Source organism: Sinocyclocheilus rhinocerous, unplaced genomic scaffold (genome assembly GCF_001515625.1).
Source record: "Sinocyclocheilus rhinocerous isolate Xijiao unplaced genomic scaffold, SAMN03320098_v1.1 scaffold1579, whole genome shotgun sequence".
Lineage (NCBI taxonomy): Eukaryota > Metazoa > Chordata > Actinopteri > Cypriniformes > Cyprinidae > Sinocyclocheilus > Sinocyclocheilus rhinocerous.
Genome location: NW_015632470.1, coordinates 44,725 through 70,088, shown reverse-complemented (window position 1 = coordinate 70,088; position 25,364 = coordinate 44,725). Strand labels below are relative to the sequence as shown.

General features: G+C 36.9%; 4 protein-coding genes across 6 annotated transcripts; 2 read left to right on the top strand and 2 right to left on the bottom strand.

Moving 5' to 3' along the window:
* Window positions 1-107: 107 nt before the first annotated feature.
* spdl1 (spindle apparatus coiled-coil protein 1) lies at window positions 108-8,623 on the bottom strand. Its single transcript, XM_016555460.1, has 12 exons — window positions 8,467-8,623; window positions 7,001-7,165; window positions 6,712-6,888; window positions 6,188-6,382; window positions 5,337-5,486; window positions 4,542-4,640; window positions 3,832-3,942; window positions 3,016-3,156; window positions 2,813-2,916; window positions 2,543-2,730; window positions 987-1,269; window positions 108-442 (listed from the first exon to the last, which is right to left on the bottom strand). The coding sequence occupies exons 2-12, from the start codon at window positions 7,163-7,165 to the stop codon at window positions 283-285; spliced, it is 1,773 nt and encodes a 590-aa protein (XP_016410946.1). The 5' UTR covers window positions 8,467-8,623; the 3' UTR covers window positions 108-282.
* Window positions 8,624-10,855: 2,232 nt separating this feature from the next.
* Window positions 10,856-12,559, top strand: LOC107742478 (heterogeneous nuclear ribonucleoprotein A0-like). The gene has a single exon (XM_016555449.1). It carries the CDS (start codon window positions 10,930-10,932, stop codon window positions 11,842-11,844), a length of 915 nt encoding a protein of 304 aa, XP_016410935.1. The 5' UTR covers window positions 10,856-10,929; the 3' UTR covers window positions 11,845-12,559.
* A 1,639-nt stretch (window positions 12,560-14,198) lies between these two features.
* On the top strand, window positions 14,199-15,422 carry LOC107742477 (heterogeneous nuclear ribonucleoprotein A0-like). Its single transcript, XM_016555448.1, has one exon. The coding sequence runs from the start codon at window positions 14,263-14,265 to the stop codon at window positions 15,121-15,123; it is 861 nt and encodes a 286-aa protein (XP_016410934.1). The 5' UTR covers window positions 14,199-14,262; the 3' UTR covers window positions 15,124-15,422.
* A 150-nt stretch (window positions 15,423-15,572) lies between these two features.
* LOC107742476 (glutathione reductase-like) lies at window positions 15,573-25,113 on the bottom strand. Of its 3 annotated transcripts, XM_016555446.1 has the most exons (14): window positions 24,851-25,113; window positions 24,306-24,459; window positions 24,029-24,055; window positions 23,846-23,934; window positions 21,847-21,916; window positions 21,329-21,476; window positions 21,110-21,164; window positions 20,927-21,026; window positions 20,753-20,839; window positions 20,434-20,601; window positions 19,325-19,436; window positions 18,694-18,825; window positions 17,492-17,625; window positions 15,573-17,357 (listed from the first exon to the last, which is right to left on the bottom strand). In XM_016555446.1, the coding sequence occupies exons 1-14, from the start codon at window positions 24,916-24,918 to the stop codon at window positions 17,208-17,210; spliced, it is 1,494 nt and encodes a 497-aa protein (XP_016410932.1). In that variant the 5' UTR covers window positions 24,919-25,113; the 3' UTR covers window positions 15,573-17,207. The 3 variants fall into 3 exon arrangements, with proteins under 3 accessions (XP_016410932.1, XP_016410931.1, XP_016410933.1); XM_016555445.1 differs by lacking the exon at window positions 24,851-25,113 and having other exon boundaries at window positions 24,306-24,581; XM_016555447.1 differs by lacking the exon at window positions 24,851-25,113 and having other exon boundaries at window positions 24,314-24,370.
* Between the last annotated feature and the right edge of the window lie 251 nt (window positions 25,114-25,364).

Below are 25,364 nucleotides of genomic sequence, written 5' to 3'. Positions count from 1 at the left end.
CACAGCAAGCTGAGTACCAGAAATGAATGAATTACTAATCAGGCTGCATTAATTCACCTTTTTTTATTCAAACAGTCGAAAATAGTTAATTATTTTACAGAGCTTATTAACACATGTAAAAAAAGGTAAACTGTTTTACAAATCAGGTGCATAGGCAGGACAAGCCACAAATCAAATAATGATGTAAATTATACACCTGTAAAATTCATACACAATATCTTGTTTTTGTTTTTTTAAGTATGACAAATATTGATAAAGGATTCACATTTTACAATAGCCAAACTACTGTTGAGCACACTCGTTTGCCATAGTTTTTTCTGAGTTAACATGAGTGGGCTGTTGGTACTTTATCCTCTTCCTTTCAGTTCTCCAGTTCTCCTCCTCTTCGCTGCTTTGATGAGTTTGATCCTCATTCTTGCTATTGGAGTCACTTACAGGAGACCTACAGGCAAATCATTCAGTTTGTGGTGGTTCAAATTACAGACCTTAAGTGCTAAAATGTAAATGTCATAAAACAACATTTAGTTAATTGTAACTACCATTATTGCTACTGTCACAGGAGTGTTTCTTTAAAAAGTAACATTTTAATTATTGCAAGTTAATGTAACTAACATTATTGCTACTGCCACACGGAGTGTTTCTTTAACAGTTAAAATTTTAATGTCACTGTCAAAAAGTTCTGACAGTTGAAGTGCAAAAGGTTAACAACTATGTATTTATATTACTCAAATATCAGGCTACATTTCACAATGATTTAACAGTCCTTAAACAGTTCATCTTCTTAAAGTGTAGTCAATAAACCAATATCTCATGGGATTAAGCGTCTTCGAGCTACAGGGTTCCTGAGAGGCAACGGTAGAGAGGGAAGTGACGGTCGAGGAGTGAGTGTTCTCATAAAACCCAGGAAGAGGAAGATGACAAAGACTGTAAAGTTGACACAGCGCAGCAGAAAGGAGAAGGGTTGGCATGCAGAGGTTGGCACTGACCTGGGCACATCAGGAATGCAGACTGGGGGATCCTCACAGATTCGGACAGACTTGCTTTCACGGGACATGACAGGGTTGGGTTCTGTGGGTTGTGCAGAATGCAAGGGGATCACAACCGGCTTCTCAACAGGATGACTGAGGGTTTTTTCCTCTGTACTAGAGCCCTTGCTTGGCTCAGTGTCCATGGTTGCAGTTTCCTCTTTGCTAGGTGCTGATTTTTCCTCTGGAACAGCTACAGGAAACTTCTCCCGGCGGCGTTTCTGTACTTGTACTTTGTTCACCTCTGAATACATAACAATGGTACATTTATTACCAGCACATAATAGCAGCACAAAAATGAATTACAGCAGTTATCCAATAGAGTGCAATAGTACCCGCCCACTTTTTCAGTGGCCTTGGTTCCGAAGTATTTTTCCCATACATATTTTTAAAAAGTACATACGTATTTTTATTTTTTCCATGCAAAGTTTTAAAGAGTTATATGCCATAAACTGAAACCAACCTGCTAATCATATCAACTGAGTTAATCACATTACAACCTTTGATTTGAAGCAAAAAAAATTTGAAAATCAGACAAAAGATACAGACAAAAGAACAAGACTGTGTAATTAACATTTTTTATGAGGAAAATCACATTACAACCTTTGATTTGAAGCAAAAAAAATTTGAAAATCACAGACAAAAGATACAGACAAAAGAACAAGACTGTGTAATTAACATTTTTTATGAGGAATAAAAATGTGTGTGTGTGTATATATATATATATATATATATGTGTGTGTGTGTGTGTGTTACCCTGGACCACAAAACCAGTCATAAGGGTCAATTTTTCGAAACTGAGATTAGAATAGGGCAATATTTGGCCGAGATACAACCATTTGAAAATCTGGAATCTGAGGGTGCAAAAAAAATTGTAATACTGAGAAAATCACCTTTAAAGTTGTTCAAATGAAGTTCTTAGCAATGCATATTACTAATCAAAAATTAAGTTTTAATATATTTACATTAGGAAATTTACAAAATATCTTCATGGAACATGATCTTTACTTAATATCCTAATGATTTTTTGCATAAAAGAAAAATCTATCATTTTGACCCATACAATGTATTTTTGGCTATTGCTACAAATATACCCCAGCGACTTAAAGCAGCACTATGTAACTTTTGGCGCTCTAGCGGTTACATAGTGCTGCTTTAAGACTGGTTTTGTGGTCCAGGGTCACATATGAAAAGTAGTTTGACAGCACAGGGTGCCTGACTACCACGTCTTTTGCAATGCTTCGTGGAAATGAGTGCTAAAGAGTTTTTTTTATGAATTTGCTTGTCGTGATTGTAAATTGGTGGAGAGTTCTTTGCAGAATCATACCAATGATTAACATCCTCATAGATCACAGTAGATCAGTCTTAGACTTAAATTTATAGGTTATTGTTAAAAATCAATTCTCCTCTAGAGAAAATGAAAGGAATTTTTACTTCCGGAACCGACTGTTGCACTCTATTACACAATAAACAGGTTTATGTAGAAAACTAATGTTCAGAGATGGAGTAAAAATTACCGTTAGGTATATATTTCATCTTTAGTTCTTCAAGCTTGACTTGGAGCCTCATATTGTCACTGTGTCTTTGTTTTAGTGCTTGCTCTGTGCCATAAAGTTTCCTCTCCAACTCCAACACTCTCTGACTTTCAGAGAGAGCCTTCATTCTTGCCATGGACAACTCATCCTTCAGTTTCTCTGCATCTTTCCTATACACATACATGCCATGATTGTTTTGAAAAGTTCTAAAGTAACACCACCAGTACAAATAACTGATGAGAGAATACTTACTTTGAATTTGAAAGTTGCATTTTTAATAGGTCTGTGTAATAAGTCTCATCCATAACCTCGCCTTCTTTAGAGGGGGCAGGTGGATGCTGGTCTTTTACAGTCATCTGTTGGTGACGTCACATTAGCATTAGTTATTACTATTAATTTCTCAAACTGTAATATGTTTCATAATTTCTATGTTGAATGTGATATGCTAAGCTCACCTTCGCTTTCTCCAGCTCTCTTACTTTCATCATCAAGCTTTCTATCTCATTGTTTTTGTCAGATAACATGAATTGCAGTCGTTCAAGCTGTGCTGGGTCAGCCCTGTTGCCCTGGAGCTGCATAAGGGTGGCTATCTGCATCTAAAACGGCACACATAAGGAAAACAATAATGTGGAAAAAAATGTAAATAAATTATTAAAAATTTCTCAGAAACCACTATTTACCTTCATGCGGTGCATATGTTGCTTGGTGAGAGCATGCTGCTTTTGTAGAGACTCATGCTGTCGTTTCATGCTTTTCAGTTGCCGCTCCATCTCTGCTCTCTTGTCCTCTACCTGTGCAAATCCAAATATTTTGTGTCATGGCACAAAGCAATTTAAGTGTAACCTCTCAAAACATTTAGTAACTACAGTTGTATTATTATGAAGCAATACCATGGAAATGTGATGCGACTGTCGTTCGGCACGCTGCATTGAGCAGCCGCGTTCAGTTTTTAATTGTAGTGTCTGTTCTTTTACTGAACTAAATGATTTTTATTACTATAAAAAATCAAAACGACGGTGGGGGTCGGTGGGCAAGTGATGTAACCGGTGTTGCGGCTTAACACCAGTATCACTGTCAACACCGTCTATCACGGCAAGCCTAATTCAGATGCTCTTGAAATTAATCTTTAGTTACAATGAAAGCTCTTGGCAGACATAAATATCATAAAGCCAAGTAATAGAAGTAACGCTTAATGCTGTACCTCAGAAAATAAATAATGTGGAAAAAAATGTAAATAAATTATTAAAAATTTCTCAGAAACCACTATTTACCTTCATGCGGTGCATATGTTGCTTGGTGAGAGCATGCTGCTTTTGTAGAGACTCATGCTGTCGTTTCATGCTTTTCAGTTGCCGCTCCATCTCTGCTCTCTTGTCCTCTACCTGTGCAAATCCAAATATTTTGTGTCATGGCACAAAGCAATTTAAGTGTAACCTCTCAAAACATTTAGTAACTACAGTTGTATTATTATGAAGCAATACCATGGAAATATTTGGAGTAGCTGTCCCATATTAACAGTTTATAGGGGGAAAAAAATGGTATTGCATTGGTATTATAAAATGTAATTCAGATTAGGGTTGTGACGGCGAGGAAATTTTCCCACCGGTTAATCGACGCGTGACAACACCGGTAATACCGGTATCAGCGCGGGGGCAGGGCGTTCCCTCTATTCCTCGCTTTCCTTCGCTTTTAAATAGCTTGTAAAAGCGGTGTGCCCATTTTACTTTCACTTTAAAATAGCGGCATTCTTTTACTGAACTAAATGATTTTTATTACTATAAAAAATCAAAACGACGGTGGGGGTCGGTGGGCAAGTGATGTAACCGGTGTTGCGGCTTAACACCAGTATCACTGTCAACACCGTCTATCACGGCAAGCCTAATTCAGATGCTCTTGAAATTAATCTTTAGTTACAATGAAAGCTCTTGGCAGACATAAATATCATAAAGCCAAGTAATAGAAGTAACGCTTAATGCTGTACCTCAGAAAATAAAGAATTGCCTTTGCTGTTTGGATCTTGTGCCTGCTGCAACACCTGTTCCAGCTGGATTTGAAGGTCTTGGTTGGCTTCACGAGCTTTCTACATACAGTAGAACAAAAAATTTTACATTTATATATATATATATATATTTTATCTTTAAAAAATATATAATCAGCACAGAAAATGTGCATCAGAATTCCATGTGGGCCTACTTATCACTATAAGACATATTTTTCTAGAGTATTACCTACATTATCCATGTCAATATAACAATACCGTTCAAAAATGTTTAGGGAACTTAATACTTTTGTTCTACAGGAATGCATTAAATTGATCGAAATTGATCTAAAACTAAAAAAAATGTTACAAAAATATATATTTTAAACAACTTTCTATTTCTCAAAGAATCCTGAAAAAATATATATTACGGTTATCACAAAAATACCAAGACAACTTTTTTCAACTGTGATAATATTAAAAAATGTTTCTTCAGCATCACATCAGCATATTAAAATGATTTCTGAAGGAACATGTGACACTGAAGACAGCTGAAAACTTAGCTTTGCCATCACAGGAATAAACTACATTTTAAAATATATTAAAATACAAAACAGTTATTTAAATTGTAATAATATTTGACAATATTACTTTTTACTGTATTTTTGATCAAATAAATGCAGCCTTGGTGAGCATAAGAGACTTCGTTTAAAATATCTTACAGACTCCAAACTTTTGAAAGGTAGTGTAAATACATGTTTCATAAACATGTTTACTTGAAAATGCTTATAGACGTGCCTCCAAAGAATTGTAGCAGGACACTGCCTCTCTCTCTCTCTCTTCCTTCTCTTCCGTGAGTCTCTCTAGTTGTCTCTGGAGGGTGGTGTTGGCCAAATGTAGTTGCTCTTCTTTGTATCGTGCCTCCTGAAGCTCCTGCTCCAAAGTCGCCTGCAAGACAAGGTCACACTTCAGCACCAAGGGCACACTGATAGTGCTGGGCGATAAAACGTTATCATATTCAGTCACGATAAAATTTAAGTCAATAACAATGGCAAGCTCTGGACATTTTTACTCAACATGAATTAACTGGTGCGAAGAGTCACTTCGCAAGCTTTTCACAATTTCATTTGATAAAAATATTATTAATAATAATATTTTTAAAGAATATTATACAACCAATGTAATTTTTTTTCATGAATTTATACAGTTATTCAGTGCTGTTGTAAACATAAAAATACAATGTTTCATTGTAAATTGTTTTCATTACATTTTAGAAGATTGATTAAACTGTTAAAGATGTATTAATTCATAATTACACACAATTTTTTTTAGATAATTTGTATTGAACCATAAAACACAGTATCCAGGAAAAAAATAGAATGGAAAACAGAATTTAGAGGAAAATAAAACAGATTTCATGGGGCCCTAAATTAAAAGGTAGCTCTGTAGAGTTTAATTGTGAACAAACTAATTATCTTAGCATTTATTCTCAAAACCAACAAACATGTGGAAAGCATTTCCTTCCCCATTGTATGATATGTAAAAAAAAAAATATTTTTGGCCATATCGCCCAGCCCTACACACTGACATTCCTTATTTCTATGAAACCACTTATTTCCATTAAAAATAAAGACTGGAAAGTACTCTACCATTGCTGATTCCATATCCATCTTCTGCATTTGCAGCTCAAGGATCTCGGAGGACATTGTTTCATGTGCACGTTCTGTAAGGACACGAAGTTCTTCGGTTTTGCTGTTTAGTGCTTCAGACTGCTGGTCCAGCTTGTGTCTCATCTGCTTCTCAGCAAGTTGAGCCTCCTCTAAATCTGTCTTCATTTTTTCCAACTACAAAGACATTTCATCAGCACCACAGATGAGATAACATTTCTTTTCAGGACAATAAGCTATACAATAAGTAACTTTTTGAAATTATGCTTCAACCCAAGTTTTTTGCTACTAGTGGCATCACCAAATGCAAAAATTAAAATAGTTTTCTAATAGGTTTCCTGAACACTCCGCCATTTCCAGTGGTCAGAAATTATTGTAACATTTTAAAAAATGACATGCGGCAGCTTTAACGGATAAAAACATGGAAGATGAATGAATCCTCTGGGAACTCCTGCTTTATATTGAAAAAAAAAACTTCTGAACACCAAAAGAGCATATGAGCTGACCTTATTCTTGAAATCACTGAGCTCAAGAGCATGGCTCCTCTCCAGCAGAGTTTGTTGCTGCTCCATTTGATGTTTCTGTTGGTTTCTGACGAGATCAAATTCTGATCGCAGACTCTCCAGCATGCGGGCCTTTAGCTCAACATCCCTTTGTAAAGAGTATTTCTCTTGTTCCAGGGCCTGCAATTGGAGAATTTAGCACATTTAAGGAATCATTCACTGATCGACTGGACTGTCAATCATCATACTGGGTGTGGAGATCAAATGCTGCAAATCAGTGCTGGGTCAGTACCTCAATGACATTGGACATCTCGATTCGTTGTTCCTCCAATTTGTTGTGCAGATCCATTTTGTCATCCAAGAGTTGAAGTCCATACTGTCCAGCCCTCTGAAGTGCCTCTTCTCCTTCCTGCACCTTCCGCCGCAACACTTTAATCTCATCCTCTAGATCTGACATCTGAAATTAGAGAGAAAAAAATGTGATCATTTACCCATGTACAAGCATGTGTAGACTTTTTGTCTCATATATATATATATATATATATATATATATGAGACAAACACACACACACACACTGCTGTTCAAAAGTTTGGGATCAGTAAGACTTTTAATGTGTTTTAAATAAGTCTCTTCTGCTCATCATGGCTGTATTTATTTGATCAGAAATACAGAAAAAACTGTAATATTGTAAAATATTATTATTATCATTTAAAATAATGGTTTTCTATTTTAATATATAATTTATTTCTGTGATGCAAAGCTGATTTTTCATCATTACTCCAGTCTTCAGTGTCACATGATCCTTCAGAAATCATATGCTGATTTATTATCAGTGCTGGAAATAGTTGTGCTGCTTAATATTTTTTGCAACCTGTGATATTTTTTTCAGGATTATTTGATGAATAAAGTTAAAAAGAACAGTGTTTTTTTTTTTTATAGATTTTTTTTCTAACAAGAAAAGTCTTGATCATCACTTTTTTTTAATCAATTTAACATCCCTAAATGATGTATATTCATCAAAGAATCTTGAAAAAAGTATCACAGGTTCCAAAAAAAATATTAAGCTGCAAAACTGTTTCCAATATTGATATTAAATCAGCATATTAGAATGATTTCTGAAGGATCATGTGACACTGAAGACTGGAGTGATGGCTGATGAAAATTCAGCTTTGTAATAACAGAAATAAATTACATTTTAAAGTATATTAAAATAGAAAACCATTATTTTAAATTGCAATAATAATAATTCACAATATTACTGTTTTTTTTTTTACTGTATTTCTGATCAAATAAATGCAACCACGACGAGCAGAAGATACTTTTTTTCAAAAACATTACAAATATTACTGATCGCAAACTTTTGAGCAGCAGTGTGTGTGTGTGTGTGTGTGTGTGTGTCTGTGTGTGTATTATTTATTTATTTAAAGAAAATAGCCTCAGTCCAGCCCTGTCAGTCAGTCACCATTAACTTTCATTGCATCTTAGTCCACAGAGTAACATTTTGATTCTCCTTTAGTTTTTCATTGAAGAAAGAAAGTCATACAGGTCTGGAATAACATGGTCGTGAGTAAATGATGATAGAATCTAATGTTTTTGATCAACTATAGCGTTAAACGCATTAGTTCTTTACGTTGGGCTAACGTAATCTGTGCAAACTTCGATCAAAAACATCGCGTGGCATTGGTAATAAGCATGTTTTCTTAATGACATGTCTAAATGACAGCTACACAGCAAAATACATGTCTAAATGTGTTTACCTTTGGATTTAAAGTTGGCGATAGCAATATTATATCTGAAGAATGTACTACCCCCAACCGCTTTCTTGCTCGGGAACTTTCAAAACGGCTAGTTTGAATTCTGCAGCAGTCGTCAGTCACGTATCGCGAGAAAACACGAGGTTTCCAATCCTTCACAAAACACCGCTCTCTAGTGCCACTCTGTGGTCGTACTGGTTATAACTAAAAGCATTGATTTAGATCACAAAGGGTCAAAAATCGAACTTTATTTATTATTTGACACGAACTTTCGTGGGCTGAAATGTTGCAATATATAAATATAATATCCTATATTAAAATATCAATACATAAAACATCACATTTATTTATATTACATTTCAATCCACAAATAAAAATGTTAAAACAACATCGAAAATGGAAATGCTTCAGTGGCTTGTTTTTTTTTTCTTCCTAATTTTGGCCCACTCTTGCAGGTATGAATGACATTGTAATAAACAATGGAGTATGAAACAGCATATAGGAATTAAGTATTTGGAATGACATCAACGATAGCACATTGGGGGAAATTTTTTTTTTTTTTACTTTAGAAAGTGTGAGGGGTGATGGAGTTACACATCAATCAACATTCATGGGGTTCCTGGGGAGGCTGTCAACAGCTCCGAATTTCTTGGATTTCAGTTTATAAATAAACTGAGTTTGCATTCAAAATGGCCCTGTTTACACCTGGTATTAACATCCCTTTCGGGTGACCAGGTGTAAACAGAACCCATGAGTCATATCCTCATATTTCTTGTGTCATTTGGATATGGGCATAAGTAATGAATTTCTACCTTAGTGTGCAATAGTGTCCTTACAGACAGTTAACCTAGTCATATTGCATATCTAAAGTCTTTAGGTCAATTCAAAATATGCAGCCATAACAGCTTGAAACCTCATCTCACACTTAGACGATGGTTGTGTTTTACATATTAAAAGGTGAGAACACTCTCATACAAAGACATAATCTCCACCCATCAGCATTAAGTGTAACCAAATATCTGTAAAGTGTTGGCTACAGACACTTCATCTGTTATGCAGATCTCGACTATCAGTTCCTATTGCTCATGCTGAGTGGTAAGGTCATGCATCTGTCCCCTCAATGAAACTTAAATAAAATTCAGTTTTATTTTGCAAGCAAGTTTTGCTGTGATGTCACCACACTTTACCACCGGCTTCACATTGACTGGAAAATATATTTTTATGTATGTGTATGTGTGTGTGTATATAGATATAGGTGTGCATATAGGCCTATAGCCTACATGAAAAATATAAATAATGAAAAGAAATAAATTCAGATTTGGTTTGTTTAACTATTTTGTGTTACTACTATAATCAATAAAACATATAATTTTCTTAGACAAATAAAGTTGCCATCACTGACTATATGTTTAAATGATATGGTGAGGGGTGACAGGGCTAGAAATCAAACAAGTCTTGGGGCAAAATGTCACTAGCAAATGCCCCAGAAAATGTCTTTTTCCTGCAATCTGATTCACAATTTTCTGTTGCATCTAAACCTTTATTGCCAGATATCTGTATTTGTTTTCTCAGAGGTCAGTGTTGTTGAATGTGGCATTTTCTAAACATGGGGACCTTCAAAAATCATTTGGGCTTTTACAAATGTCTGTGGTAATAATAGCACAAAATGTGAAAGTCTCTTCACATAATTCTAACCAGAGGCGGACAGTAGTGAAGTATTTTTACTCTGCTTTAAAAGTACTTTTCAAGTGTCTGTACTTTAGAAAAATTTACTTCACAACATTCCAAAGAATAATATTGTTCTTTTTACTGCACTACATTTCATATTAAATATTATTTAATACTTAATTACATTAGAAATCTAGTACTTTCTTACTTTTACTCAAGTAAAATTAATTCAAAAATTTGACTTGAGTACAAGAAAGTAGGCCTATACATTTTTAATGTTCTTAAATATTAAAGGTAAAACAAACAACAACCTTTATTTATGAAATGTAGTGCAGTAAAAATTATGACATTATGCTTTGGAATGTAGTGAAGTAAAGTTTTCCAAAGAAAAACACTCTGATAAACTACAGATACTTTTTAAATTTACTTGAGTAAAGTAAAAATACTTCACTACTGTCCGCCTCTGGCTGCATGGTCATACTAATTTTGCATACTGCATACTAAAAACGGCATGTTTTATAGAAGACAAGTATGCATATTTTAAAATTTTATTTTAAAATTACATTTAATTTTACATTTTTCTTTGTGTTATTAAAAAGTTTTTTAAAGATACAATTTAAAATTCAGTGATATATGTGATATGTGTGAGTTTTTGACACACAAAGCCCCAAGTGCCCGCCTTTTTTCCAGCGATGGGCGTGTCTTACTGCCGTAGAGAACATTGCGTCGTGACGACAGTCGTTTAAAAAAAGACCTTTTCTTAACAGTTGACTCGTTACAGCGGTCTAGCGGCACGATATGTCAGGAATGGAGCAGCTTTGCAAACTTTTCGTTGGCGGCCTGAACGTCCAAACAACTAACGATGGCCTCCGCGCTCATTTTGAACAGTATGGGTCACTAACCGACTGCGTGGTTGTCCAAAACGATCAACTTCAGCGGTCTCGTTGTTTCGGCTTCGTAACCTACTCCTCCGCAGAGGAGGCTGATGCAGCAATGGCCGCCAGGCCACATGTGGTAGACGGTAAAACCGTAGAGCTAAAGAGAGCCGTGGCTCGGGAAGACGCCGGGAAGCCCGAAGCTCTCGCCAAAGTCAAGAAGATATTCGTCGGGGGTTTAAAAGAGGACATCGAGGAGAACACCCTCACCGAGTATTTCTCGCAGTTCGGCATGATCGAGAAATCCGAAGTCATCACCGACAAAGACACCGGCAAGAAACGTGGGTTCGGCTTTGTCCACTTCGAAGATAACGACTCGGCCGACAAAGCCGTCGTGCTCAAGTTCCACATGATCAACGGGCACAAAGTGGAGGTGAAGAAAGCGCTCACGAAACAAGAGATGCAGGCCGCCGGTGGAGTTCGGGGCGGCAGGGGGAGAGGAGGAGGAAGAGGTATGGGCCGTAATCAAAATGGCTTCGGTGGCGGGAGAGGAGGCTACGGGGGTGGCTATGGCGGAGGCTACGGCGGCAGTGATGGCGGCTACGGCGGCGGCTATGGAAGCGGAGGCTATGGAGGAGGATACGGAGGAGGCTACGGCGAACAGATGGGAGGCTATGGCGGTGGTAATGGTTACAGTGACTTTGGCAGCGGATACGGCCAGCAGTCCTCCGGCTACGGGCCCATGAAGAGTGGAAACACGTACGCCGGCAGAAGCGGAGCCCCTTACACCCGTGGCGGCGGGCCTGGTTACGGCAGGGGTGGCTACGGAGGCTACTAAAGCGGGTTGGGAAAGACTCGGAAAGCTGTCCCCCAAGGTTCTCTCTCGGTTTCCACGTTGGGCTCATTCACCCGGCCATGCAAGAGATGGTGGACACTGTGAAAGCATACCTTAAAGACCTCAATTCTTAACAGGTAGGAAGAAGATATCTTCCCAGAAACCTGACTTGCTCGACCAGCTTTAGTTTTAGGACGTGTTCTGTTATATATATATATTAGATATCATTTATTTTCCTCGTTTTAGGTCATGCAGCAAAGTTGGCCCTGGTTGTTTTCTTTTACTTGTGTGTTTTTTTTTTTTTTAAGATTAGAATTGTTCGTAACCCATTCGTTTTAAAATTCAGTTTTGTTCAACACTGGCGATTTGTTGTCAAAATGCATTCTCCGTAGACTTGTTTTCTATATAAACTGTTGCCTAGCATTGTCTTGGGGGATTAACGCATGCAGTTTTGAGTTTGTGTTCGTCTGTGTAAAACCCACCACGCGTTTTTCCAAACTAGTTTTATCATGATGGGATAGATTAGCCTACGCCATTTCTTTTATTTTGTAAACCAGCGCGGAAACCCACTCATGGAGTTCAGTTCAACGCTGTATGAGCATCATTACTTCCAACATTCTCTTGTGTATTGTATATTATGTCTTCAGATCAATCCAGTATTGTTAAACATTGATATGCAATTGTATGTTACTTTTTAAATAAACGTTTCACAGCTTAATTAACCTTTCAGACGGCGTTTTGGCTGATAGACTTTAACTAAGGGGTTTCCACCACACCTGAGGTAGTAAAGCATACATGTAGTTGCATTACTACTTGACATTAATTTAACACGATCCCACCCACATTCAGTGAAATATAAATAAATATATATATATATATATATATTCATGGTTTATATTTACTCTTGATTCCCACATATAGGTGTTCTTTCAGTTATTCCAGTACTTCAAAATAGCTGTAGCAGTTTGTTTGTACAGGGAACCTGTTCAGTACCTGGGTTCGATTGTGATAGGACTGAAATATCTCATTAGGATATCATCCTGCGATCTAGGTATGTAATCAACCTGTCTTCACTACGTACGTGTTGGTCAAGTATTGCATTTTTTCATAAATGGATTATATTTGTTCCTTAAGTTGTCTTTTAATTGGTCTCCATCCATAAGTCAAGTGGACTTTTCATGAACTGGTGCGATGGAATTTGGGTTAGTAACACCGCGGCTTATTAGGGCCTTGATTGTGCAAAAATCACTCGTCACAAAGTTCCACGTACAAAAATCATACTTTATTGGTGGAAGCAACAAAGCTGAGACATCTGCAGAACATCTCACTTGCAACTTATGAACCAATGATCTTACTGCAGGTGTACTCCTTTTCTCTCCCAGTCACCTTATTAATTGGCTAGTTTGTTTTAAATGGTGGCATCCTTTGAACTTTTAACAAAATATACTTTCATTGGATTAAGGAGTATACCTTCATACAACAGGTGTGCATATGATCACAGTGAATGATGAAGTTGCACTGTTCTAGTTTGGCCTACAACCCGGTTGCCACAAAGTGATAAAACCGTGTAAGACATAAAGACGTAGTTGAGGCCTATCCAGGCCTAAAGTTTCCTGAGTTTGTTTTCTAATAAAAATATATTATACTTTTTAGAATCACTGAAACACACTTGTGTAGAGTAGTTTTGCTCACCAAGATGCTAATGAACTGCCATCATAATATGGTAACCTGGCCAAAAACCCGTAAAATGTTTTTATTCCAGTGTTTTGAAACTAAGGCGAAGACAGGATTTAACTTTCTAATGGGAGTTTTTATTAGTTTGGAAATTTACCACTGGACACTTCCTCATTGAATCTCCATGCCCTTTCTAGTCATTTGTGATGACTGCACATGGATTTAATAGAAATTGCACTCAAAGATTATTTGCAGCCAAAGAAATACTACAATAAAGAGTATAACAAGAAAGTATATTTTAATATAGAAATGTTCATGGACTAGAAAAAAACACTTTTTTTTTTAAAATTCCCTGATATTTCTTGGATTCAGAATAGAACTGCATTTGCAACAAAATGTAGGCCTACCCGCTGTCAAGTTCACATGTAACCCATGAACTCGAAATTTCATCTTTCCAAAAATCTATATATTTTTAAACTAAATGGATTGACAAATTAGCTTTGATTCTTTTAGTTGCAGCCACTGATCTATTTAATAATTCTCTATTATAGGTCAGTGGTTGCTGCCCAGTGCCCAGAATGCGTCTTGCTAATTGAGGATGGGTTTGATTTATGTGCTTTACTTTGCAGCCAATCAGAGTCCACTACGTGTGTTTTGACGCACACAAAAGGAACCGCCCCCGCGTTTCAAACACATTTGAGTTCTTCCTTCCGTTGCATGTGATCTCAGTACGTCCATTGTAAGAAAATGACGAACCAGCTTTGTAAACTGTTTGTTGGCGGCCTAAACGTCCAAACGACCGACGAAGGCTTGCGGGCACATTTTGAACAGTATGGACAGCTGACCGACTGCGTGGTGGTGATTAACCAGCCGCTGCAGCGCTCCCGGTGTTTCGGCTTTGTTACGTACTCGAGCGTCGAGGAAGCGGACGCCGCCATGGCTGCTAGGCCTCATGTCGTGGACGGCAACAACGTGGATCTGAAGCGAGCGGTGGCCCGGGAAGACGCTGGTAAACCAGAGGCACTAGCCAAGGTCAAGAAAATATTTGTCGGGGGACTGAAAGACGACATAGAGGACGAACACCTCCAAGAGTATTTCTCCCAGTTCGGTACGATCGAGAAGGCTCAGGTCATCACCGACAAAGACACCGGAAAAAAGCGAGGTTTCGGTTTCGTTTACTTTGAAGACAACGACTCTGCCGATAAAGCCGTCGTGATGAAGTTCCACGTGATCATCGGACACAAGGTGGAGGTGAAGAAGGCGCTCACCAAGCAAGAGATGCAAGGTGCCGGCGGTCGCGGCGGCAGGGGAGGCCGAGGAATGGGCCGGGGAACCGGTTATGGCGGCGGAAGAGGTGGTTACTATGGCGACTACGGCTATCAGAACGGCGGATACGGTAACGATGGCAACTACGAAAGCCAAAGTAGCTACGGAGGAGGCTATAGTGACCAGATGGGCGGTGGATACGGCAACGGGAATGGCTACAGTGATTTCGGCGAGGGTTATGGACAGCAGCCTTCAGGTTATGGTGCTGTGAAAGCCGGCTATTCCAGCAGGAGCAGTGGGCCCTACCCACGCGGTGGTGGTGGTGGCTATGGTGGCTATTAGAAGCACTAATGTGACTCTTTAAGCTGTACGTCACTTTTGATTTTATTTTATTTTTTGTATTTTATTTTTTATGCAAACTATTTGGACACTGGACTTTCAAAACGAAATGTTTGGTATTTGGTTTAAATTAGTTGTTCTGTGCCATTACCAGTACCAGCAGACACGCATCGCATTGTGTTTTCCTTTTGTTTTGGTTTAAGTGGTCAAGTTTGTGCAAGTCAAGCCTGGTAAAACACCATGTAGGCTTCTGTTTGATTTTGTTCTAGGTTTATTGCCTGTCCATTTGTTTGAGATGAAACTCAGGGGTAATGAAATTAAGCAGCTCATTGTTTCACTTCATGACCTTGACCATGACTTTAAAATGTAACTTAATTTCTGTTTTAATGGTATTCCACTGTTCCTATTGTAAAACACAACCAGTTGAAAACCAAAAAGATATTGTTTTTATTCATTTTTCTTTTCATTTTCTTTTTTTTTTTTTTTTTTTTTTTTGGTTACTATTTAATCACAGATATGCACTGTGTAGGAATTAGGAAACAATATACGTGCAATCAAGGAATCCGGAGTTGTGTTTTTTTTATTTTTTATATATATAAATATCTTGATTATTCTGAGTTCACCAAATCGGTGTGTTAGAACAGTGTTTTTCAATCCTGTTTCTGGGGACCCACTGCTCTGCACATTTTATGTCTCCATTATCTGACACTCAGCTGAGTTCATGGAGCAGGTGTGTTTTAAATAAGGGAGACTTACAAAATGTGCAGAGCAGTGGGTCCCCAGTACCAGGATTGAAAGCTACCGCATTAAAATGATTTTTGCAGTAATGTTTGCTGTCTTTGCTGCCAGTAGAATAAAACATTTTAAATTCTGTATTAGAAAAGTTATTTTAAGATGAATTCTTTCACAGCCAAGTTGAGTACGAGACACCTTTCAAAAGTTTTTCTAATCCCAGACTTTTGGCTGGTAGTATAGATATAACTTGTAAAAGTAACATGACAAGCACACAACTAGGTAGGTTAATATGAGCTTTTCAATGTGCTATGTTGGCTATGTGAATGAGAACTTTATTGCAAATGAAATGTACTCAAAATGGGTGGAAATTTCTCCTAAAGCCTCTCAGAATATCGGCTGATTAATACAGCATTTGAATCCCACCTCATCTCATAAAAAGATGGTATTTAGAAACCAAACTTAGCCGACAGCCAAACATATTGATATAAATCCTCAATCTCCTTTTATTTAAACACCTATAGATAAAGATGCAGATTAAAAGTGACTGAAATTCCTCAATTTCTGAGTGAAACAATGTTAAATGAAAGCAGCTGAGTAAATGTTAAGCAAGAAAATATTTGCTAATACCAACACTAGAATTTTGTAATCATAGTGTCAAATGTTCAATATCTTTGCATATTAATGATTCCAAAGAGATGCTTTAACTTCACTAGCCTAGTGCCTCTTATAAATGCAACTCACTTTAAGCCTTTGAAGAATTGACAATGTCAGTATAAGTTTTTATGAAAAGTGACAGGTTTATTAAAAGTATATTGACAATGTCAATACAGAAATTAACAAAAGATCAACCACACAAAGACACATGTATTTTATAAATGTATACATGGTCTATGCGCAAGTGCTGAACTGTGCATATCCACAATTTTATTTTACATATATTTAGTAAGCACTACTTACCAGCAACTACTACTGAAAGTAACTCTCTGAATCCTACTTTCCAAAAATGTAAAGGTAAAGCAACAGTTTGACTATAAACAGATTAAAATGTACTTTTAGCTGTCATAAATCATCAAGCCTTCATCTGACCCTATTCCAATCAAACAATAATACCCGTGAAAAATCGGAGCGGTGGGGTACAACAATGCAATGTACAAGAGACACAGCCTGATGAACGGTTGTAATGTGTCTTTCTTAATCACTGGCAATAATACATGACCCCAGAGATATAACAAACCAAATATATACTTCTTATCATTACAAAATATTAACGTTGGGGAGAATAGTCAAAGAAATGTTTTTTTGCTGTTATTTAGATTGGAACGAAGCTGTCATGTTGGGATATGAACACTTGATTAGCGAAGTGTTACTAGCTCCTCTGAGGACGTCGGGTGGATGGCAATGGTTCGGTCAAAGTCTTCTTTAGTAGCTCCCATGTTCACGGCCACAGCAAAACCCTGAAGCATCTCATCACAGCCAAAACCCTGCATATGGAGACCAACCACCTAAAAAAGAAAAGTGTCTTATTGAAAATGACTTAAATGTTACAGCAAACTGTTTAAATAAAATTAAATATTACTCCAGATCCTTCTTGATATTTTATACTCATTTATGATCAATGGACTGATTATGACCTCACCTTCTCATTTTTGCCAGCACACACCAACTTCATGATGCACTGACTCTTTCGAGTGGTGATGGCATAATACATGGGGGTGAAAGAAGTGGTATAAACCTTCACACTGTCTTTTCCCCAGGTCTTGATTGCTTCATCTGCAAAACATGACATTTTTATATATATATTCTAAGGGTAGCTCAAACTATTTGTTAAGCTGTCAGTCATTCTGTTCACTGAACACACTTTAGGACATGTTCCATACATTCTTGGGGCCAGATTTACTAAACAGGGCAAATTAGTGTCTAAAATCCCATAAAAGTGCTGGTGGGAGTGGAAAGTTTTGATGGTGATCTAATGACAATTCACTAATTAAATGTAACGTACTTACAACACAGGTTCACAATGGGTTAAGAAGATTTGGGTTTTTTAGGTGTTAAATACTGTCATGGCACAAATACGAGTAAACTGACCACTGCAAACCTTAGTCAATCACCATGATTTATTTAAATACTCTCCTCCCATAAATTTAGCATCTGAAAGGGAAACTCCTACAAATGCATATGCAATAAGGTCAGATGCCAAAATACCTATGTCCATACTTTTTCATCTCTAATGCTTTGTCAGCGTGTCTTAGGTAAATCCTGACAGTAGTTTTTTAAAAGCCAAACAAGGGTTTGTAAATCTGACCCTTATTGCCTTTTTAAGAACTTTTAATGAATTATTATTTTATCATCAAAATGGTATCTAGGATATTTTCATCTAAAATGCTTTTGTCTGCAATTCCATGTGTATATTATATGGAAAATAAAGTAAATATGGGGAAGAGCGTGAGAGAGCTAGACAGACAGACAGACAGACAGATAGATAGATAGATAGATAGATGTGGACCATGTTGTAGCAAATGTTCCGTACAGAGAAAACAAAACAGAAAATGTTAAATGAAAATTAGAAATGTTTCCTTGGCAACTGAAATAATATTGATGTTGAAGTAGTAAAACTACTAAAACTAAAGCTGAAAAAAAATCAATATAGAAAATAATATCAGATAGATATAGAAATAATAAAAAAATGAAACTAACAAAAATACAATCAAAATGACTAAATCAAACTAAAAGATTAATACATAATATAATGGTATATACATAATACTAAAATAATAATGCTACATATGGAGTCTGATCTTTAAGATACTGTAAGGAAGCATTATTCGTACATAAGCTCACCTTCAGTTAGTCCCACTGTGCCAATAGGTGGGTGGCTGAACACAACAGTAGGGATGTTATTATAATTAATTTTGGAGTCTGCTTTGCCCTCAAACAGCCGGTGAGCAAGCTTTCTGCCAGCAGCAATAGCAACTATGCATACAAACAAAAACAGGAAACAACAACAGTTTATCAGAAAAAAACAGAATATACACTCCCATTAAACAGATGATAAACTATGCAATTAAAAAAGTGTGATGAATGGTAAGCATATCCAATTTACTCTGACCAGTTGATGTCGCTAGAGTAACAAAAAAATGAAACTGCACAAAATCAACTTCCTCATGTAGGGAGGGTCTGTTGTTTTAAACACAATGTGAAAGGTGTCATTTACATAAACCAACTGAATCACAGGAAGACTGAATTGCACAACATGCATCATCTTTTAAGATCTTTTAAGTTTAATGAATTGTTTTAAGACCAAATCTCTTACTTAATTGGTTTCTGAGTGTGCTTAATGAATACTATGCCAAAACAGAGTACAGTGTGTAAAAATGAGCCGTTTTATTTGATGTATTCAAACAAAACACCCAGAAGATTTTAATGCATGTAAGAGCAAATTCTCCATAAGGATGTGATCCTGAAACCATACCAGGTGTAAGAAGAGCTCTCCCACAAACATCCCCAACTGCATAGACACCTGCACGAGTGGTGTTCTGGAACTCATCCACCACGATATGTCCCCTTTCATCAAGCTTCACACCCTGGATAACAATACATCCAACTGTCATTCTTACTTTATCACCAACTGATACAGTGCGAAGATAATATCTTGTGTAGCTTCTGCAGTTTAAAAGAATATTCCGTTTTCAGTTGAACTTTATCAACAGCATCTGTGGCATGTTTTGATGATCCCTCAGTTTGTAAAAAGCAAAAATGGTGTGTACACAATGTGACAATGCATTCTAGAGGGTTTAAAAGCAGAAATGTACAGCTTGTATGTTTGTTAAAGCACACTTCAATTTTTCTGTACAAAAGGGGTAAAGTTGTCTAAATCTCCCTACCGTTCTAGGCGCATAAACATCTAGTTATGCTTGAGCGACAAAATTCCTGTGAGCAGCAATTTGCACAGACAAGGTTGGTAAGAGATTTTTACTTGTATGTTAACTTGTGTCATGTTTAAAATTGTGATGTAATGGAAGTAGCGTCAGATCTTTTCTTTCATAGTGTGACATACATCAGAGTGAAACGGATTATTGAAAACAGAAAACAATTGTAGGGGAGGGACATGGTTCTATCAGTCATTGATTGGATGAAGGCAGATCTGAATAAGAGCTGCAGACCACAAGTCTGACGTTTCACCGGAAGATCGAGTTATGACATTTTGTTTAAAAATTGTGAGGTCCAAAAACAAAACAAAAAAATGTATTGCATAAAATTACATTATATTTCTATTACATGTAATATATACAATATAATATATGCAGTTCCATTCCTCATAAGCTTCAATTGTAAGTGCTATACTGTAAAAATAGTTTTTCTAGCTTCTATAAAGTGAGGAATTTTCTTTCTTTGGGAATCAACATCATGCCACAGATGTTATCAATGGAGTTTAATTTATAATCCTGTAACATTCCTTAAAGCTTCTTAGGTATTTATTATTATTATTATTTTTACAAACAATATTTTACCAATCATACTATTAATGCTGATATTAATCATAAAAATAATAATATTAATCAAACTGAAATTCATTTTTACTATTGAACTGAGATTGAGGCCAGCGGTGTTGGGTTCCCTGCCAATAGCCCAGAGCAGACAGTCCACCTCATGGATGGTGTCGCACTTCTCCTGTGCATCTTTGTCATCAGGGTCTTTTGTCACCAGCTTAACAGAAAGGCCTTTGTCAGTCTTCTGCACTGACTTAACCTGTGAAAACATCAGAATATTTGGATATACTGATGTAAGATATATTTTGGGGGGATCATAACTGAAACTGTGCCAAACAAACTGATAGATCACACTGGAAAGATATGCCACCTACATAATACTTGACTTAATAATGCTCACTACTAGTTACCTGACTATTTTTCCGTAAGTCAATACCATGATTTTGCAATTCTTTGGTGCAATTTGAGCTTATCAAGGCATCGAAGTTTCTCAGTACCTTGAAAAGAAAGAACACAGCCATTGCTTACTTTGGGATATACATGACAGTAGCATTTAGCCAGGTGACAATAAACAGAGCTCTTACCCCTCCTTGTCGTATGATGATGGATGTTTTGGACCCAAGAGTGGAAAGGATACCAGCCATCTCCACAGCAATATATCCTGCCCCAACTATCACACTACGTCTAGATGGATACAGTGGTCGGTTATTTTAGGATAAGCTAAGAAAACACAATAATAAAGTAGAAATCAGCAATTAATCACTTACTTAGGGCAAGACTCAAGTTCAAAGAATCCATCGCTGGTAATGCCTAAACTGGCTCCTGCAATAACATTGAAATTTACTAAATGTTTTTAGCAGATGCTGGCAAAGAAGTGATGAAAATAATTACAAAAATCACATTAATGCAAGTGCACATGATAAGGATGAACTGAGAAGTAAAGCAGAATGAGGTAAATTTTTTGTAATGAACAAACATAAGATCACCTGGAACATCATCCTCACTGACAGTGGATGGGTGGCCGCCAGTGGCGATTAAGATATGAGGAGCTGTGAATTTCTTTCCATTAACTTCAACAGTAGGTTCAGGATCATCTGTGAACCTTGCATAGCCATGAATGGACTCAATTTTGCCCTGTGTACAACCACAAACAACTTCTCAGTCTTCACATCAATACAAATTCTCAAGGTTTAAAGAGGTCCTATAAAGCATTTTCATTATGCTATTTAGTTTTTCCCTTGAGGTCCACTTAGTATAGTCAGTTAGCAACATGCTTTTGGTGCAAATTTTTCCACGCTGCCTCTGACAATTAAATGTAAAGCTTTCATAGTACAATGTAGAACTGGTACTATAAAGATCAAGAAAATGTAATTCTTCACAATGTGACCCCTTAAAACCATGCTCATTTTGGTATAAAAGATTTTGATTAGTTTTTTACCTACTACAAATTACTTTTCACTTCATATTTAATTTGCTGATTTAAAAGTAACTTATTGCAGCCTACCTTGTCAAGGTTGTTCCGGTAAATCTGATTCAGGCGACTAACGTAAGCATCCCTTTTGCGTTTAATGAGTCTGAAAATACACATACCCAAAGAGTGGTCTCTGTTCCATTAATTTAGCTTTATCATATCACTGATAGCTGAACTCTCTACAGCATAACTCACCTCTAGTCAAGCAAACTATTCCACCTCATGCTTTTGTGGCTGACAAAAACATCCACTTAAAGCAGTACCGATATTATATGCCACAAAAGGGAAGCAAAACAAATACTGAAAGCTGTAATGAATCAGAGATTGTGGGAACATGACTATACTCAACTGTCACAAGTGTAAAAAAGTCCTTTTTTGTGAAAAGAATTACCACATCTTCTTACAGAAACAATATCCTCTATGGCAAGCTGACATTACATGTATCCCTCCTGTATCTTTACTGATGTTACTAGTACTCACTTTTAATTACTATAAACTAACTACCAGTAGAAACAGAACTGGTACTTCATTTTAATTACTATTAATCACTGGTAGAATTACTAGTAGAAAAGGTACTTGAAATAGGTAACATAGAATAGATAATCGAAATACATGCTAGTTAGAAGTGAATAGTTGATATGTGAACTGCAAATTCCCATAGAATTCAATGGCAAATTCTGTTCCAGTAGTAATGGAATACTTACTGGTATGTTATGACAGGATTTGAAATTAAAACCAGCTAACCCGCCAAATGTGGGTGAAAATCAACCGTGACAGGTAACACATATCAATTCACTAGCCAATTTGGCTGGTTATGATTCTTAAATTATGTCCTCCAACAACAGCAAAACAAAGCGTAAAGAAGGTTGCACACTGGACGAGAATTGCCACGTAAAATTTTTAATTATTTTCTATGTGTATCTGTAGACTGTTCAAAATATTGCCATGCCACTCACATACATTAATAATGAATTGGGACAAATATTTCTACATACGGACTTTACCCTAGGCTAAACGATTGTGTACTGTGCATTTATTTTTCAGTAAAAAGTTATTTTTTTGTTGCTTGAAGTCTACGCTTAATATGTTATAATAATATAGATCGCCCTTTCTTTTTCCATTTGCACAGTTTTTTTTTTCCAAACGCCTAAATTCAAACTCATTGATGCCACTTCATTCATTCCGGAAGGTAAGTTTTTGCCTGCATAGTGATTAGATTTACTGTTTTGGACTGCCGCCTTGAACTTGAGAACGCATTCAGAATGGCGCGTCTGGTGTGCAAGACCTATGAGACATTCGAGGCGCCACACTTCTCACCCAGTGTGCGAATGGAGCCCTAGGAGATGAGGCCACTTTTTCACTTAGAGTGAGAAGGGGTTGGCTTTTTCAATAAATGTCAAAGAAGAGCTTTCAATACACTGACTTTTGTAAGAAAACAGCTGATCAGTTCATGAATTGGCAGCCAGTCCGCTAATCTTCAATGTTTATCATTAAACTATTGCCATTTTGACGTGAGCTAAATTTGGAAATAAATAAAAAAAGAATTCATGGAGAATTTTATTTTTATTTCCATTTTGTTTAAATTTTATGGTATTCACAAACAATGATTGACTGTTTTAAAACGGAAAACCATTCAATGATTTAGAATCAGATTTAATAATAAATAATAAAAGAAGTTATAAATGGCTGGTAACTTAAATATTTAGCAGTCAAATTGGCTTGTGAGTGAAAAAGTTCATTTCAAACCCTGGTTATATGAACACGTACTAGTTACTATCAGAATCAAGACTATTATCTAATGAACCAACAAATGCAATAGCAGAGAAATATACTAGTTACTATTAAATTATAGTAGTTATAGTAGTAAATATACTAGTAATAAAAAAACAGATACTAAATAAATGCTTTTTTTTTTATTTAGAATACTTAATGTTGCAATGGCTTGCCATAATCCTACACACTTAACATTATACACAAAAACAAAACCAAACAACCCAGAAGAAAACCCCCAAGAAAGTGTTATCTTACTTACTGCCAGTTGAAATGTGCTTTTGCTCCCTCAAATCCATAGTCTTCATGATCATGGAGATACTCTGCATGGGTGGATGTGTTCCACATAACCTGGAAGCATACAAAATGCTAAACTTTATGAGCATTTATGACAACCCAACTCACATTATGCACCTAACCAATTTAGTGTAAGGGGAAAAAATACCTTTTTAGGAACACAACCAACATTCACCTGCAGCAGAAGAAAAGTTGTTTAATAAACCAAGTCAATAATATCACCAGACAAAAATGCACAGGTGCTGGTTTTGCATTACACACAAAAACATGCCACAAAAAAGCGCTGGATCTGGAGGCTTCCCAAAGCACCTCTGTTCATGTGAGTAATGAGCGACCAATTACTGTAAATAACTCGTCTAAAGAACACAACCTACATGGGTCTAAGGGAAATGTGGGTTTGCAGGAGCAGGATGATCTTTACTCACGCAGGTACCTCCGAGTTTGTTACTTTCGATCACGGCTGCAGTGGCACCGAGTTCAGCCGCCCGCCGCGCGCCGGCCAGCCCTCCGGATCCCCCGCCAATCACTAGAAAATCAAAGCGCGTTACGGATTCAGAGGCCATGCTGCGACCGAAGAGCCTACGAGAAGATGACAGCGAACGTCCAAGAGTAAGAAAAGACGCCCACAGTCGAGCCAGCGGGCTTAATATCTCCATAAACAGGAAGCCAACACCCAGGCCAACGCAGTAGTTGAACTAATGGGAGGGACGTGAAAGCTTGTGTTTAGGCATTGTGAATTGACACAATAGTATGTACATCCCAGAAGCAAGTTTGGACAATAGTCATCATCGTTACCCATGCTTATCAATGTCCTTCACTGTCAATCCCATCCATAATATCCCGGGTGCTGAACCTATGATTCACTTTGCGCCTAGCCATGTTGAAACAGACAACAGTCTGCTATATTTGATAATGGGAAATATTTCGCAAAAAGACAACAGTTCAATTCACCGAACACAAACAAACTCACTGAAGAAGTGCAGCCGTTACATATATACCTGTAGTAGCGGAAATCCTTTTGCTGTACATTGTAAACATTACATATAACAAATGAAGTGTGGCTACTTAGAGGTGCTGAGTTATAAACTCGTTAGGTGTATTTATGCTGCCCATCTTCGTATTCATACGGTGGTGTTCATAACGGATTGTGTCGGTGTAAACTGTGAAGTCAGAATAAAGCCACTAGACGCTGAGCTAAACCGAGCATGAGCGTTTCAACGTGCTGCGCTACTGAACAGAAACACATGACCAGTGTTGGGAGTAACTGATTACTTGTTGCTGTAACGCAGTAGTGTAAGGCATTACTAATCAATTTTCAGTAATATTTTACTCGATACATGTTCAAAAACACACTTTTAGCCCCAAATTTAATTGTTCAAAGAAAAAAAACAGCAAGACCGCGAGACATTAACGAATCAAAAATGCCGCAAATAAGTTCTATTTCCTGTTCGTGGTCAGTCAATAGCCGCGTGTGGTGTCCAAGT